The following is a 14,488-nucleotide window of genomic DNA, read 5'->3' as shown; positions in this document are numbered from 1 at the left end:
AGAGCTTGTATATCTGCTATTTTGGCTGTTTTTGAAGAATGCTGAAAGTGAAAGTGGTTAATATTTTATAAATATTTAACCAATTTAAAGTCTTCACAAGGGCTACTGACTAAATAATTACATATGATCCATTGGAACACTTTTTTTTTATTTCCTGAAAAGTAATGGTCATACTGGCAAATGGCAATGTCACATACCGGTACATGGTTTCCACCCGACAGCGACGATGTAATACATAAAGTAATGTATACACAACTGTGTACGTGTTATGGTGCTGCTGATGGGTATTAGAGATAGAGTATTGTAACTCTTCGTCCACCCTCTTCACTGCCTCCCAGTACGACCCGTCGCTTCGCCAAGTCGTTTCTCAACGTGAATGTGACGTCTGAACCTCATGAGGTGTCTGCTCTCTGGTTCCTCTGGTACGTCAAACAGTGTGGAGGCACCATGAGGATCTTCTCCACCACTAATGGAGGACAGGTGGGTCTGTATGCTTGGTGTATGTATGCAGGCTTATGTGTGTACGTGTGTATTTATTTATTATGTGTACATGCATGTCTACATTTCAGTTTTTTCTGTTCTTCTTGACCATATACATGTACAGACCTCAAACACATTCACTAATTTACTCACAGTAGTAGGATAAGCATTAGAGACGGTCCAAAGCCAGATCTTTGGTTCCGATGCCATTCCCGATTTTGGAGAGCACTAGACCACCGATTACCAATGTTTTAACTGATATTTTGTCAAAAACATATTGAAAAATGTTTGAAGAATAGATTTGATTCTTGTTTCTTTTTGAGAACAGTTAACTTATAATAAACCCTAATAACTTTTGGATAGATAAAAATTTGCCGGCGGGCAGACCTCTGAAATATGGAATGTGTTGTCTAATCTCAATGTGTCATTCCATCAGGCGCAAACAAATCACTCAGCTCCATATACAGTATGGGCACAAAAGGGGGCATGCCCATATATGGGCATATACTGATGACATCAGGGATCTCCATATATGGGCATAAAAGGGACAAGGACTGACAGATACAGAGATATCCATATATGGGCATATCAGCATGCCCATATATGTCATATACTGATGACACCAGGGATCTCTATATATGGGAATAAAAGGGACAAGGACTGACAGATACAGAGATCTCCACATATGGGCATATCAGTCGGATTAGCGGTGCGACATAGGTGTGAGGGCTCTAGTTCTTTTTTAAAAGTCGATCTACAAGTTCACAGTGTGTTGCATTGTGACTCGTGAGCTTGCGGATCTGATATCATTGAAAACGTTTGAAAACTTTGAAAAATGGCACCAATAATGACATGCCCAAAAAAGGGATGGCAGGTGGTTAACAATCGAGAAACATCAGCTGCATATTTGCCGATGCCGAAACAAGTCAAATAATGGTGGGTCTATAATGAGCATTACTTAGAGACTGCCCCCAGTCCCCCAAACTAACACTGATCCCTGTCCTTAGTTGCTCCAGATCAGCTCAACGTAATTACTACAATCACAAAGCCGTCTTCTTGGAGTCCTGGGAGAGACCAGTCTGTTCCCTGATTTTGTAAGGCTGAGTGGCCCTGTTGCCATGGCCACAGAGGAACGTGTTTGGGTAATTAGAGGATGTTGTCGTGGGCTCCATTGTCATTTCCTGTGTCAGATAGAACTCCCTGTTTCAAATAGAAGACATGCATGCCATGCACACACATGCTCAATGTGTTCCACCGAGCTGAGATGGTTTAGATTATAGAGGTTGTTTAGACTATCTGACGTGAATTATGTTCATTTGTTCAGTTCAGTTCAAACCTTGGTAATGCATGTGAATATATTTAGATGGTATCCACACACAGCATTCAGCTCTAACTAGGAAACCTTTCATTTCTAACCAAACTCAATAGTAAAAAAAACGTCTTTGCACAAAGAAAAAAGGTCTTGTCTTTGAGCCATAAAGTCTTTGATCCAGAAAGAAATAAACATAGCATTGCCCTGGCCTATATAACCCAGTCTGTAGACAATTTTGATGAAGGGTTAGTTTTTTTTCTGGACCTAAAGGCAGCCAACGTGTTATAGCAGAATGCCCACAATGTGTTTGTGATCATGGAGAGAACATTTTTGAAGTATACTGTACTTGTACAATGTGCAAAAGGTCATATTCTAATTTTACTCAGTTTAATTTGGCAAGTTCTAATCCCTCTCTCAACCCTCTCTTCTCTCTCATGCCCCCATTTTGTCATGCAGTAGTACTACTACTTATAGACCAAACTAATTTTCCATTAACCCATTAAGACCTGAGACGATTCTTAAACAAATTCTAAATCCTAACAGTTTTTTGAAAAAAGAAAAGAAAAATGTTTTCAAGATTTTTCAAAAATAGCAGATCTACAAGCTCATAGCGCGGCACTCGGTGCCGTGCTATGAGCTTGTATATCTGCTATTTTTGAATAGCCAAAGAAATCTAAAGTGAAACAGATGCGTTCCAGGTATTAATGGGTTAAAGGGGCCGTAAGTGTTTTTTATTTTAATTTTTATAAGTGTTAAATAGCTAACAATCATTTCTTCGAGTGTTTGTTCAGTAACAGGGACCTCCATGTCTCAAGCTGGAACACTATGAAATTGTAGCTGATAAATGGGTTCTCTCTCCTGATTAGGTGAAAATGGCAACCCAGCTGAAAATGTATTTTATGTTTATTAACCAATTAAACCCCATACATTGTTGAGTGGAGTCCCTCAGGGCTCTTAACTAGTAACTTTTCTGTTTTCGTTCTACATCAACCCATTTAGACCTGAGGCCGATTCTAAAAACGCCTTCTAAATCCTGACCTAAGAGTTTTTGGAAAACTTAAATCTTAAATAGGAAAAAGAATGGGAAAAAGGTATCCTGTTATATAACAAGGAAACCTCTGTCCGTCAGTCAATCTGTCAGTATAACATGATTTTGTCTAAACATCACGCAAATCGCTACACATTATCTCTATAGTCATGTGATCAAGACGGACCTGTCTCTTAATTTTCCATCTCCATTGGCTAAGATTGGCTTCCAAAGTTTGCAGGAGTGGCCCGTTTTGTACAAAATGCCTCAACTCATGAATGCAGCATTCGATTGCCGTAAAACTTTGCACTCACATTCCCACTAGGCCAAGGAAGAAACTATGAGGCATGTTTCTAGTAGAATCACTACTTCTGGTTCCTTGAGCACAGAAGCAACGGATAAAGATAATGGACAATAACTTATATCATGCAATGTTACAGTAAGTATACAACCCCCGCCTTGACCACCCTCCCTGTTGATAATATTCCATTTTAGCCATAGTATTAAAGAAGTTTGTCAAGGAGAAAAAAGGCTAGACTAAGGTCACTGACAACACCATCATCAATCAAACAAGAGTTTACTTTATAGTGAGGCTAAAGCATTTCTTATCAGGCACAGAGTGACTTAGCACACCCTGCAGCCCTGCTTCATAAATCTACATTTTATGTGAGTGTGGGACATTTTCCATGGTCAAGATCGAGCCTGTGGAGACAACTTTGTCTGACAAAAGTATGTGGTTTGGCTGAAGCTCCTACCCTACTGTGGTAACTAGTATTACAATTTGCACAACCCATGTCTTTTGCTTCAGTAGAAATGCCTTGTAGATTGGAGGGAGCAGTGATACCATTTCTTTCTGTGTCCCTGCAGGAAAGGAAATTTGTTGGCGGCTCCAACCAGATCAGTGAGTACATGGCCAAAGAGCTGGGTGACGAAGTCAAACTGGACTCCCCAGTGTACAGAATTGACCAGACTGGAGACATAGTGGTGGTGGAGACAGTTGACAAACAGACTTACATGGTGAGTGACCACGGCACAAATTATAGTTTGCTGGATTCTCTTTGCTCTGCCTTCTACTCTCAAACACCCCATTCCCTTCTGAATAATCAGGTTTTTATGTAGACTACTTAAAGAATTAATGTTTTTTTGGCATAAAGTAACATGAAAGAAAGCCAAAGAAAGAGAAAGATGCATAAATATTGGTTCAGAGGCCTTGTAAGTATCTGTTGAGTCTACACAGGTAAAGGGGTATTATGATCTCACTCTCTCTGACCCTTCCCCAAACCCATCCAATCATCTAAAACAGATGCTGATACCAGCTTTGCTCTGTGCTGCCATCTAGGGGCCACCTGAAAGTCTGTTCCATGTACTGTAACTATATTTGACTCACTCTCCATCCTGTACTGTGTGTGTGTGTGTGTGTGTGTGTGTGTGTGTGTGTGTGTGTGTGTGTGTGTGTGTGTGTGTGTGTGTGTGTGTGTGTGTGTGTGTGTGTGTGTGTGTGTGTGTGTGCGTGTCGTGTGCGTGTCTTTCTCAGGCAAAGTATGTGATTGTGGCCACGCCTCCCGGTCTGAACCTGAAGATACACTTTAAGCCTGAGTTGCCCCCTCTCAGGAACCAGTTGATCCACCGTGTCCCCATGGGTTCTGTCATCAAATGCATGGTGTACTACCGAGAGAACTTCTGGAGGAAGAAAGGTAAGGATGGCAGGAAGAGAGAAAAGCGAGTTGACGGTATGGATCACACAGTGCCGCTTTAGACTCCACAGGGGCCCTAAGCATGATACAGGACACATGCACGCGCGCAGCGCGAGTGCATGTGTCCTCCGTGTGCGCGCGCGCGAAGTTTTTTTGGGGTTCTGGGCGGATTGGGTTCGTTTTTTTCGCGGTTCTGGGCGGATTGGGTCCGTTTAAAAAAAAAAAAAAAAAAACCCCACGCAGCCTGCGTAGTGTGCGTGTAGGGAGAAGCGGCCCTGTCACTGAGCTGGGAAACAACATAGAATTGAGTCTCTGTCTCTCTCGGTGCGTTTGTATCTATGGCTACAACTATCGATTATATTCTTAGCAATTATTCTAGCGATATTATTTTTAATTAATTGAATAATCGAGATGCGTGTTTTTAAATTAGATATATTTATTATTTTTAATATATCAACGAATTGATTAACCACTTAAAGGAGTATTTCACATTAAAACAGTTAAGGCTATGGGGCTATGGGGTCTTCTTTTGTGTGCACCCTAGACAGTTTTTCAGTTGCTTGATTCAATATTTAGATATTTGATATTCATTTTATCAGACACACCCCACATCCTTAAGCCCATTCAACTTCAATCTCCAACCATTAGACTCATTTAAAACACATGTTATGGTCACTGATATTGTCCTTCTAATGCATGAGGGGGCCGTCTTTTCATAACTTATTTCGTTTATTTATTTTTCTAATTCTTTTATTAAAACATAAAATAATCAAGAAATTGAAAAAACACGGCCGATGTACAAGCTCACAATGCAGTGTAGATCGGCTCTTTTCACTATTTCATTTATTTGTTTTTACGTTTTAACTTTGTAAACTTTCTGACATGCTCAAAATAGGGATAGATTATTAACAGATACTTTTATTAAGTTCTTGATTATTGTTTTTTTTTTATTATAGCCAATCAATATAATTATTCATTACTATAGTTTGATTAACTGTTGCACCCCTATTTGTATCAACAGGTTACTGTGGTAGCATGGTGATTGAGGAGGAGGGTGCTCCCATTGGCCTGACACTGGATGACACAAAGCCTGATGGGAGTGCGCCGTGTATTATGGGGTAAATTTTGGAAATGAATCTCCCATCCCCTCTGCAGCTGCAAATTACAAAATTTACACAATTATTGGTCAGGTGGTTTGAGAGTCTGACTGAAAGTGTGTGTGGCCTCGTTATTATCACCAGATTGGTCAGTAATTTGGGTTTCTCTTGGCCTCGTTTCAGTTTCATCCTCGCTCGCAAATGCAGAAAGCTGTGTGGACTGACCAAAGAGGAGAGGTAGCTGTTGTGTACTTGTGACACGACCCGCAGTGTGTCAAGATGAATACAAGTATGCTACAGGATATGTTTAAGCCTAACCGTTGTCTGTTGTGGTGTAGGTTGAGCAGGATCTGTGAGATCTACTCCAGAGTGCTGGGCACTGAGGAGGCGCTGCATGTGAGTTAACCACTTAAAGCCTATATACTTTGTTGAACGTCAACTAGCAAAAATAGCCGACCTACAAGCTCACAATGCATCACAATGAGCATGTGTTATGAGCTGATAGATCTACTGTTTCCGCCAAATGTTTGCTATATTCATGTGGTTAAGGCACAGACTAAAGGCATAATGAATGCCTAACATTACTCCTATAACTGTAGTAGAATTGAAATTCATCAGGTACAAGTTAAGCCACTGTTGACTCCCATCACTCCCTCTGCATCTCTTTGCCACAGCCTGTGCACTATGAAGAGAAGAACTGGTGTGAGGAGGAGTATTCTGGGGGATGCTACACTGCCTATTTCCCCCCAGGTATTCTCACTCAGTTTGGAAAGTAAGTCAAACTCACACACTCACACACACACACACACACACACACACACACACACACACACACACACACACACACACACACACACACACACACACACACACACACACACACACACACACTTGATTTGGACCAAAAAGCCCCCCGATATTGACGAAACCATGGTTGTCCACCCCTGCTATACTGTAACTCATCTCTGTCTCTCCGTTTCTGTTTTTCCACATCTCCAGGGTCCTGAGGGAACCTATTGACAAGTTGTACTTTGCAGGCACAGAGACTGCCACAGAGTGGAGTGGCTACATGGAGGGGGCTGTTCAGGCTGGGGAGCGGGCAGCCAGAGAGGTCAGTGGCCTATCACAAAACACGAATCAGTCAAAGTTGGTTGAAGTCATTGTTTTACGTTAAGACATAAACGAAAGCTAAAGCTAAAGCGAATGCAACAATGGAAACGTGTTGCAAGAGAAGAAACATACTACAACGTGCCAAAGCAAATATAAAAAGGAAACATGCTGGAAGATTCAAAACATGCACAACTAGAAAAGTGCGCTCCTCTGATCGCAGATATCCGGCAGGCTTGGTTGGTACAGCCGTCTGGACACGAGGAAGCTGCGTGTAGAAATTGGATGTTGGGTTCATGTTATATGGCATTGTTTGTAAGAAATAGGCCCTGCCCACATATTTGTGAAGGTAGTTACAGGCAAACGTATGGAGTATCAAAACCCTGTCGTGACGGCCATTGTCATATGACTCACCTAATTTAGTGAGGGGAAGAAATCGTAGCCTGGGCTCCAGACTGCTTCTCACTCGCTACACAGTCTGGAAAGCCTCCTATCTCCATGCACAGATGGGAGAAAACGAACCGCGGCTTCTGATTGGTCTGTAGGGGGTGGCGGGACCAGTGTTGTTCAATGTAAAACTCAAGTCACTTCCTGACTTGTCTACGTCATTAAAATACGAGTCAAATAGGAGGCTGGTCAGACTGATAAGCGAAGTGAGAAAAAGAAATCAGCCGAACGTAGTGAATCAGGCTGGATCCCAGGCTAAAGAAATCATGTTTCTGCATTAAACAGTGACATTTGTAGAATTCGCTAAGATGTCGTGGTATATCGTGATTACATCATGGCTACGGGTGTTGTTAACACAAAATGGAGCCCTACAGACAGTATACGCCTGTAGCCGCAGTGTAATTGATAGTATATCACACCTCGCATTTTATTGCTTAATTAGTTGATAGCATAACTCAAATTACTGTTGCTACTATGTATGAAGTGATGGCTAGCAATTATATTTATCAAATTAAAATGTATACAAAATATTGAAATATTTGTATGAGTAATTAATATAATATAAGTATTTATATAAAATATTGATGTCAGTAAGTAGAATTGCCTGTGGAGGAACACTATCCCCCAAGTGCATGTCACACGCAAGTGGTGATAGGCTTCCCACCACAGTAAATATCTTATTTACATCCTTTTCTCTTGCAGCACATTTCTTTTGTCTCTTTAGTTTTATATATAGTTTGAAGTTTACATTGTTTCTGAATTTGGAGTGTTTCTCCTAATGTATTGCATTAGTCGACCATGTGGGCCAGTTATTCACAATAATAAGGTATTACCATATTATGCCCTAGTTCTATGCATGTGTTGTTTTTCAGGTGTTGTGTGCAATGGGCAAGATCAGCCAGAGCCAGATCTGGCAGTCAGAGCCGGAGTCTGTGGTAAGGATTACTGATTTAAAAACAGCAGGAGTGGAAGTACTCAGATTCTGTTAAAAGTAATAGGCCTGTATTCAAAATATGACTTGAGTAAAAGTATTTTTTTTAGTTTTCCAAAATTGTCAAAATCTTTCAAAAATAGCAGATCTACAAGCTCACAATACACTGCATAGCAACACGTTGTGCGCTTGTAGATCGGTGGGTTTAATTGCTTAATCTACTGTATGTTTTGTAATAATAAGTAAAAGTTTTCAAATAATTGTAGTGGAGTAAAAAGTACAATATTTGCCTCTGAGGTGTAGTGAGTAGCCTAGAAGTGTAAAGTATAAAATTGTACTCAAGTACAGAACTTGAGTAAATGTACTTTTAGTTACTTTCCACCACTTAAAATCTAACCCTAACCCTAATGAACATGATCTCCTCTCTCTCTTTCAGGATATCCCAGCTCTCCCCTTTGTCACCACTTTTTGGGAGCGAAACTTACCTTCAGTTGGAGGTTTCCTCAATTTCATGGGAGTCTCCACACTCCTGTCTGTTGCCGCGGCAGCGAGCCTGGTGGCCTATCGGAAGGGGCTCCTTCCCCGGAGTTAAACACAACACCCACCCACTCACAGCCGTCATCTCTCTCCTCTGCATCTCAAAGGGGCAACTCTCGATGGACACCGTGCTCTTGTACTTCCTGTTCACTACTGTCTGACCCCGCGCTACAAAGTAGTGAACTATGTCAGGTATAGGATGTCATTTGAGACACACCCTACAGTCTGGCATGTAAAAGGGATGAAGACTGTTAAGTTCGCTCACTACACCACAATATAATCACTCTATGTACTGTCTAATCACAATAGTGAGAAATAGAGAGTAATAGGCTGATAAAAGGGAGAAAGAGAGATGCTCGTTGGACAGAGGAGTGGAGACCTGGCGCCATGATAATTACAGTGCAACCAAAATAAGTCTGAGATTCAGATTGTCAAACCAATGAAGGAAAAAAATAATCGGTAATTGATAAAGTAAAGTATTGATACGACCATTAACATTACATACATTGCCAATGCATTCACACTGTGTGTTTAAATTAACTTTTCACGTTCATTGTTTGCATATTATTATGTGTTTGTACTGTGTGTGTGTGTGTGTGTGTGTGTGTGTGTGTGTGTGTGTGTGTGTGTGTGTGTGTGTGTGTGTGTGTGTGTGTGTGTGTGTGTGTGCGGCTGTGCGCGTGTGTTAAATTGTGTGCTAAGGTATGTGCGGCTGCTTAAAATGTTGGATAAAATGTCTGCGCATACATACAGTAATGTCTAATTACCTCTGGAGATTTTAGGTGCTGATTTATTCTGGCCAAGCAGCTGTAGCCAGCATTGAAGTCTACTAGTGTCAGAATAGTATAGTACTGTGCCACTGTCTATTACTAAGTCATTAAGAGGTTTGAATGAAAACTGCATTCCGGGGTTTTACATCTCCACTAAGCTGCTGTGTGTGGTAAAAGGTTGCTTGTTTGTAAAGGTAATGGAGGTGTTTGAATGTATTTTCTTATGATTAGCTGACACTACCTTATTTGTCATTGTTTTATTTTAAACTTATATTTGAATATATTTGAAATATGCATTTATTTTTTCATCACAATCATTTTACTCTACGTGCAGACAGAGTATAATACCATAGAACCTAGACTAGAAGCTAATCGCATCTGCGTTAATTTGTGTGCAGACACACCAAGCGTACCATGTTTTCCCCACCCATACTTTCCAAACCCACAGGGTAATATTTACTTTCCTCTGTTGTTTTACATTGCATCAATTACATTTTAATTCATTACTTTTAGAGAGTTCTAATTCTACATATATAAATGTATATATATATATATATATATATAGAAAGAGAGAGAGAGAGAGAGAGAGAGAAACAGAGCTGATCAGTCCGTCCATCGTTGGCGGGGTTATTGTGTTGGCAGCTCAAATGTCCAGTCCATATTTGGGCATATTTGTACACCTGCCACAGACAGACATACAAGTTTTAACTTTATATAGTACAAGCAGAAAACACGGTGTGAAGATGCCCGGTGTTCCTGGGGTTATTGCACTGACAACGTAACATAAAGTCCATACACTGTATGGGCATATCTGTCCGCCTGCCACAGACAGACGCACATGTGTACAAGACATGCAACTTAGTTTACAGAATACATGTCAAGCATTCATTTTGGTACAAGAAAGTCGACCTGAAACAACAGTTTCCAATTAAAATTTACTGTTTAAAAGTGTCTACATCCTCTATTGGTTGTCACTGTAAGCCAATATCATTCATTGAAATCTTTAATAACATTCCACATTAAGCTGACTTTACTTTCATGTCAGCAATAAATTGTGGGTATCACCTTCATCACAAGGTGCAAGAAGGAAATAAACCCTTCACATTAGATGACCACAGTAGTTACCACAGTACTGTAAGTCCATCTGTGTTGAAGTGTGTCGTACACTATACAGTATGTCCCTCGAGTAGATCATGGTGTTGTTTGTCCCAAAGACAAGTGTGTTTAAGTGTAGTCTCTGTTGTGCCTTAATGGAAATCATGGTGTTTTGTCATGTCTCTTAAGTGCCTGTGTGACTATGAGACTCTGCGAATATTGTCCCCACTCCCACACTCTTGCCCCCCCCCTGCTTGTAATGGAGTTGAGAGGTTAGATGCACCAGGTTATTGTAGTAAGGGGGCACCAATAACTCCATCCCTCTTAACATGCCCATAGAGTGTTATTGACACATAACACTCTATGGACACACAATGGCTAATCTGAGTCCGAATGAGTTATATAGCCCACAAATCCAAACTGTGTTCCCTGACTCATGTCTGATCCCTTGATCTAGGTCAAACAAGCTTCTCATATCCAGCAAAGCAAGGGGGGTGTGTGTGTATTAGCGTTTCATAAATGTGAATGCAGTGCTTGATTGTCTGTCTACTGTACATTTGTGGCACCTGTAAGTATGCTCTCCCTTAACATCTTTCAACCCCCCCCCCCCCCCCACTCTGAAGGGTAGGGGTGGTATTGTCTGACAAAAATCTGACAATCTGACAAAACTACAACACTGTGTTTTCCCCCCTTCAAACCTGCATCACTCACTGAGCCATGAATAACCAGTGTATTATCTCTATGGCTCTCTGTAGACCCCGTCTTCTCCATTTCTTTAACATCCTTGTAGCTGATACTTTTGATGTCCTTGTACAGTATGAGTCCCCTACAAAACTGATGATTTGCAAATGTGAAATAAATCTTTTACTCATACTGAAATGTTTTTGTGTTAGTGTTTATTACACAGGTGGGTTGTGTAGGGGATACTAGATGCATGGGTTCACTTTCGGTATGTGGAGGATCATCATTTAGAGCATGGGTCTTCAACAGGGGGTCCGGGACCCCTAGGGGGTCCTCAGAGTTACTACAGGGGGGCCACCAAGTCTTTGTGTGATAGGATTTGTTTTCTTTTTACATTAACCACTTTAACCCTAGCATCCCTATTCTGTGGGGAACATTTGCCGAAACTATCAGATCTGCTGCGGCACGGTGTGATCGACTGTTTTCGGCAGAGGTTTGGTGTTCAGGGAAAAAAGGAGCAGGCCAAGTACAGAGCCAAAGGTCAAGTTTACTAAGTATTGAGGGTTTAAGTATATAAAGATTTGTAAACAAATAAAATACAACACTGATGATGATAGTGCTGTCTAACAAGTCTATGAAGCTATCTATGAAATCTATGAAAAGGTTAATCTGCAAGACAATTTTATGCACTATGTAGTGGGGGCATAGAGTTAAAAATAAGAGTGGGGGTCTCTGCTTCATCTCTCTCTCAGCTAAGGGTCCTTGGCCTAAAAAACGTTGAAGACCCCTGATTTAGAGTAGCCAACTTATTAATTTATTTGTATTTTAAATAGCAGATATACAAGCTCACAAAGCTACGTTCAGTAGGCCTACTATTATATGCTTTAGCCTATGTACAGTATCATTTTGTTTTTATTTTTTTGAAAATGGGTATGAGTGTGTATGAGTTTACACACACCAACTTTGTGTGTAAACAAGTGCAGAAGGTCCTGTAATCTTTGCTGTAGGACAAATATAGATGCAATATCGCACTTTATTAACAGTCTCTATTCACAGCAAATGGCAAACTTGGTGGGATGCAGCAGAGTTCTGCTCCCATAAGACAGATGGATCAGTGATCAGTTCTCATTAGTTCTAAAATGTTCAAAGCAGTCCTCTAGTTGTGTGCGTGTCCAGTGACCCAAGTCACATGGAGATGTCTGGCTTGGACCCAAGGTAAGACCATTTCATGGTAACACAACAGATGGTGCTAGTATTGTTGGCCACAATAGCAGCAGTGAGTGAGGCACAAACAGCTCTCACTAAAGGAAGAACAAACAAGAAGGCTGCTGAAATGTACTAATGTAGCACTTCAGTTTAGACATAGTTAAATTATTTTCCAATCTTTTTCCAGTATTCCAGTATTTTGAGCCGAGAAATTGTGTAAATTATTATCAAAACTATGATTGGGCAGAATTCTCAGCAGGCTAGTTCAGTTTTCGGATACAGAAATAGAAGTCAATAGAAGATAGAAATAGAAGAAAATACTGTCTGCGAAAGTGATCTCATTTTGTAGCGCTACTTTTTCGGTGGAAGAAACATTTTTAGTGTCAGTTAAGCCTACACCATTTATTGGGGTTGTTCATAGGGTTTGGTAGACAACAGACATTCTGAGGTCTGGTCAACGCAGCTGGAGGTAAATGTAACCGTAAATACATAAATGAAACACACCCAAAATTAACGTTACTTTCTTCAGCTGGGTCGAAACACAGTCAAGTTATGTGACTTGACACTAGCTGTAGAATACAACTCTCGTAGACGTATTTATGATTCTGACGTACGTCTATGAGAGTTGTATTCTACAGTAGCCCTAAAACATGACTGTCATACCTTGTATACAAGCATGTGAACCATGGCTAATTCTACAGCTAACTGGACACCAACTTTGAATCTTCTGCCCATGTATATTATGTGGCCGTCTTTTTGCAATGGTTTTCAGTGGGAACCGAGCGGCTTTCCGCTTTGTTCCGTTCCCATTGCTGTTTGTTTACTTTCATGATTGAATGATTCTCTTTCTAAAGGTGTGGAAACTGATGAAATAATTTATTTCAGTTGATCACTGGTCTTTGAACCATGGCTGCTCTGCTGGTGTCCACATAATAGGCTATTTGTGAGTGATCATCCCAAAGACGGTAATTGGGAAGAAAAAATAAATTGTATGTAACAGCCTCTTTAATGGCTGGTCAGACTTAGCCTGGTAAACCCCCCTCCCTCCGGAAATCTCATTTGCATGGCTGTGAAACAAATGTGTGTCGCAAGCTTCTTCCATTTGACGGTGTCAGGTTAGGTCAGACTCATCATTGGCAGATTTTGGAGCTATTGAGAGGTTACAGTTGCAGTGTCTGCTCACTTATTGGAGCAGAAATAAAGGTAGTAATTAGCCTAATAGTCACACACAGCTGAGCTAGTAGCCTACAGTAGAATAGCTAGCTATGTTTCACACCCTGGAGAAGTGAGCAGTGGGAATCATGATGGAATCATGATGATGTGGAGGCCTTGTCGTCTTTATCTGATGCCAACTCGCAGCCCCTTTTTTCTGCCTGCCTTTTTTTCTCTCACAGAAACTGTTGACCACAAATACATTTTCTGATACCATCTCAGTGTGGTTGGATGTTAAGGAATCCTCTTTTTGCAGTTTCAGACGTAGAGGCAAAATCCACATGAGCAAATGGATGACTAAATGGATGGGCAAATTAAGAATTCCAGGCATGTGCTAATGAACCATGACAACAACAACTTTACTACTACTATTGCAGTTGAGTTGCTGCTTGAAGTGCCCTTGCAAAGAGCCTTTACAGCAGCAATGCCTGCCAGACACACAAGGTTGGTCAATAGGCTCTATGCAGCAGCCATATTGGAATATATCTTCCTTACTTCCTTCACAGGTCTTATGGATTATACTAATTAAGGCTCTGTCCCATTCTGGTCAAACAGAGTCAGGGAGCTGATATTGTGCATGAGTTGGCTCACTGGAAACACTCTGCTACACCAGTGGGTCTTAAAGTGTGGTCCAGGTAGGCTACCCTCATGGTTCATTGAGGGGGTTCCAAATGGCCCGTTACAGTTGTAACTCTTGAAAAAAAAATTTAGAAGCACCACTGTGCTACACTATTTTGGAACAGAGCCTTTATTAGTATAATTGGTAAGACCTGTAAAGGAAGTAAGGAAGAGGCCCAATTTCTTTCCAATATGGCTGCTGTTAATAGAGCCAATTAGGGTTGCATGTTTTTCTTAGATGCCTGATGCTGCAAAGTGTGTTGGAGGGGTTTGA

At 40.9% G+C, this 14,488-nt stretch overlaps 1 protein-coding gene across 2 annotated transcripts in view; it reads left to right on the top strand.

Annotated features, from left to right (window-relative positions):
- Positions 1-11,319, top strand: part of mao (monoamine oxidase) — a 32,942-nt gene extending 21,623 nt beyond the window's left edge. For both annotated transcript variants that reach the window (XM_080456941.1, XM_080456942.1), the window contains 10 exons: positions 339-480; positions 3,687-3,836; positions 4,354-4,513; positions 5,535-5,631; positions 5,794-5,847; positions 5,949-6,006; positions 6,285-6,382; positions 6,610-6,721; positions 8,037-8,099; positions 8,532-11,319. In XM_080456941.1, the coding sequence (XP_080313067.1) occupies positions 339-480; positions 3,687-3,836; positions 4,354-4,513; positions 5,535-5,631; positions 5,794-5,847; positions 5,949-6,006; positions 6,285-6,382; positions 6,610-6,721; positions 8,037-8,099; positions 8,532-8,687 (1,090 nt within the window). In that variant the 3' untranslated portion in view covers positions 8,688-11,319. The remainder of the gene's footprint in view (positions 1-338; positions 481-3,686; positions 3,837-4,353; positions 4,514-5,534; positions 5,632-5,793; positions 5,848-5,948; positions 6,007-6,284; positions 6,383-6,609; positions 6,722-8,036; positions 8,100-8,531) is intronic.
- The last annotated feature ends 3,169 nt before the right edge of the window (positions 11,320-14,488 follow it).

Source organism: Gymnoscopelus braueri, assembly GCF_963280865.1.
Source record: "Gymnoscopelus braueri genome assembly, chromosome: 18".
Taxonomy (NCBI): domain Eukaryota; kingdom Metazoa; phylum Chordata; class Actinopteri; order Myctophiformes; family Myctophidae; genus Gymnoscopelus; species Gymnoscopelus braueri.
This window is presented reverse-complemented; position numbering and strand designations above follow the sequence as displayed.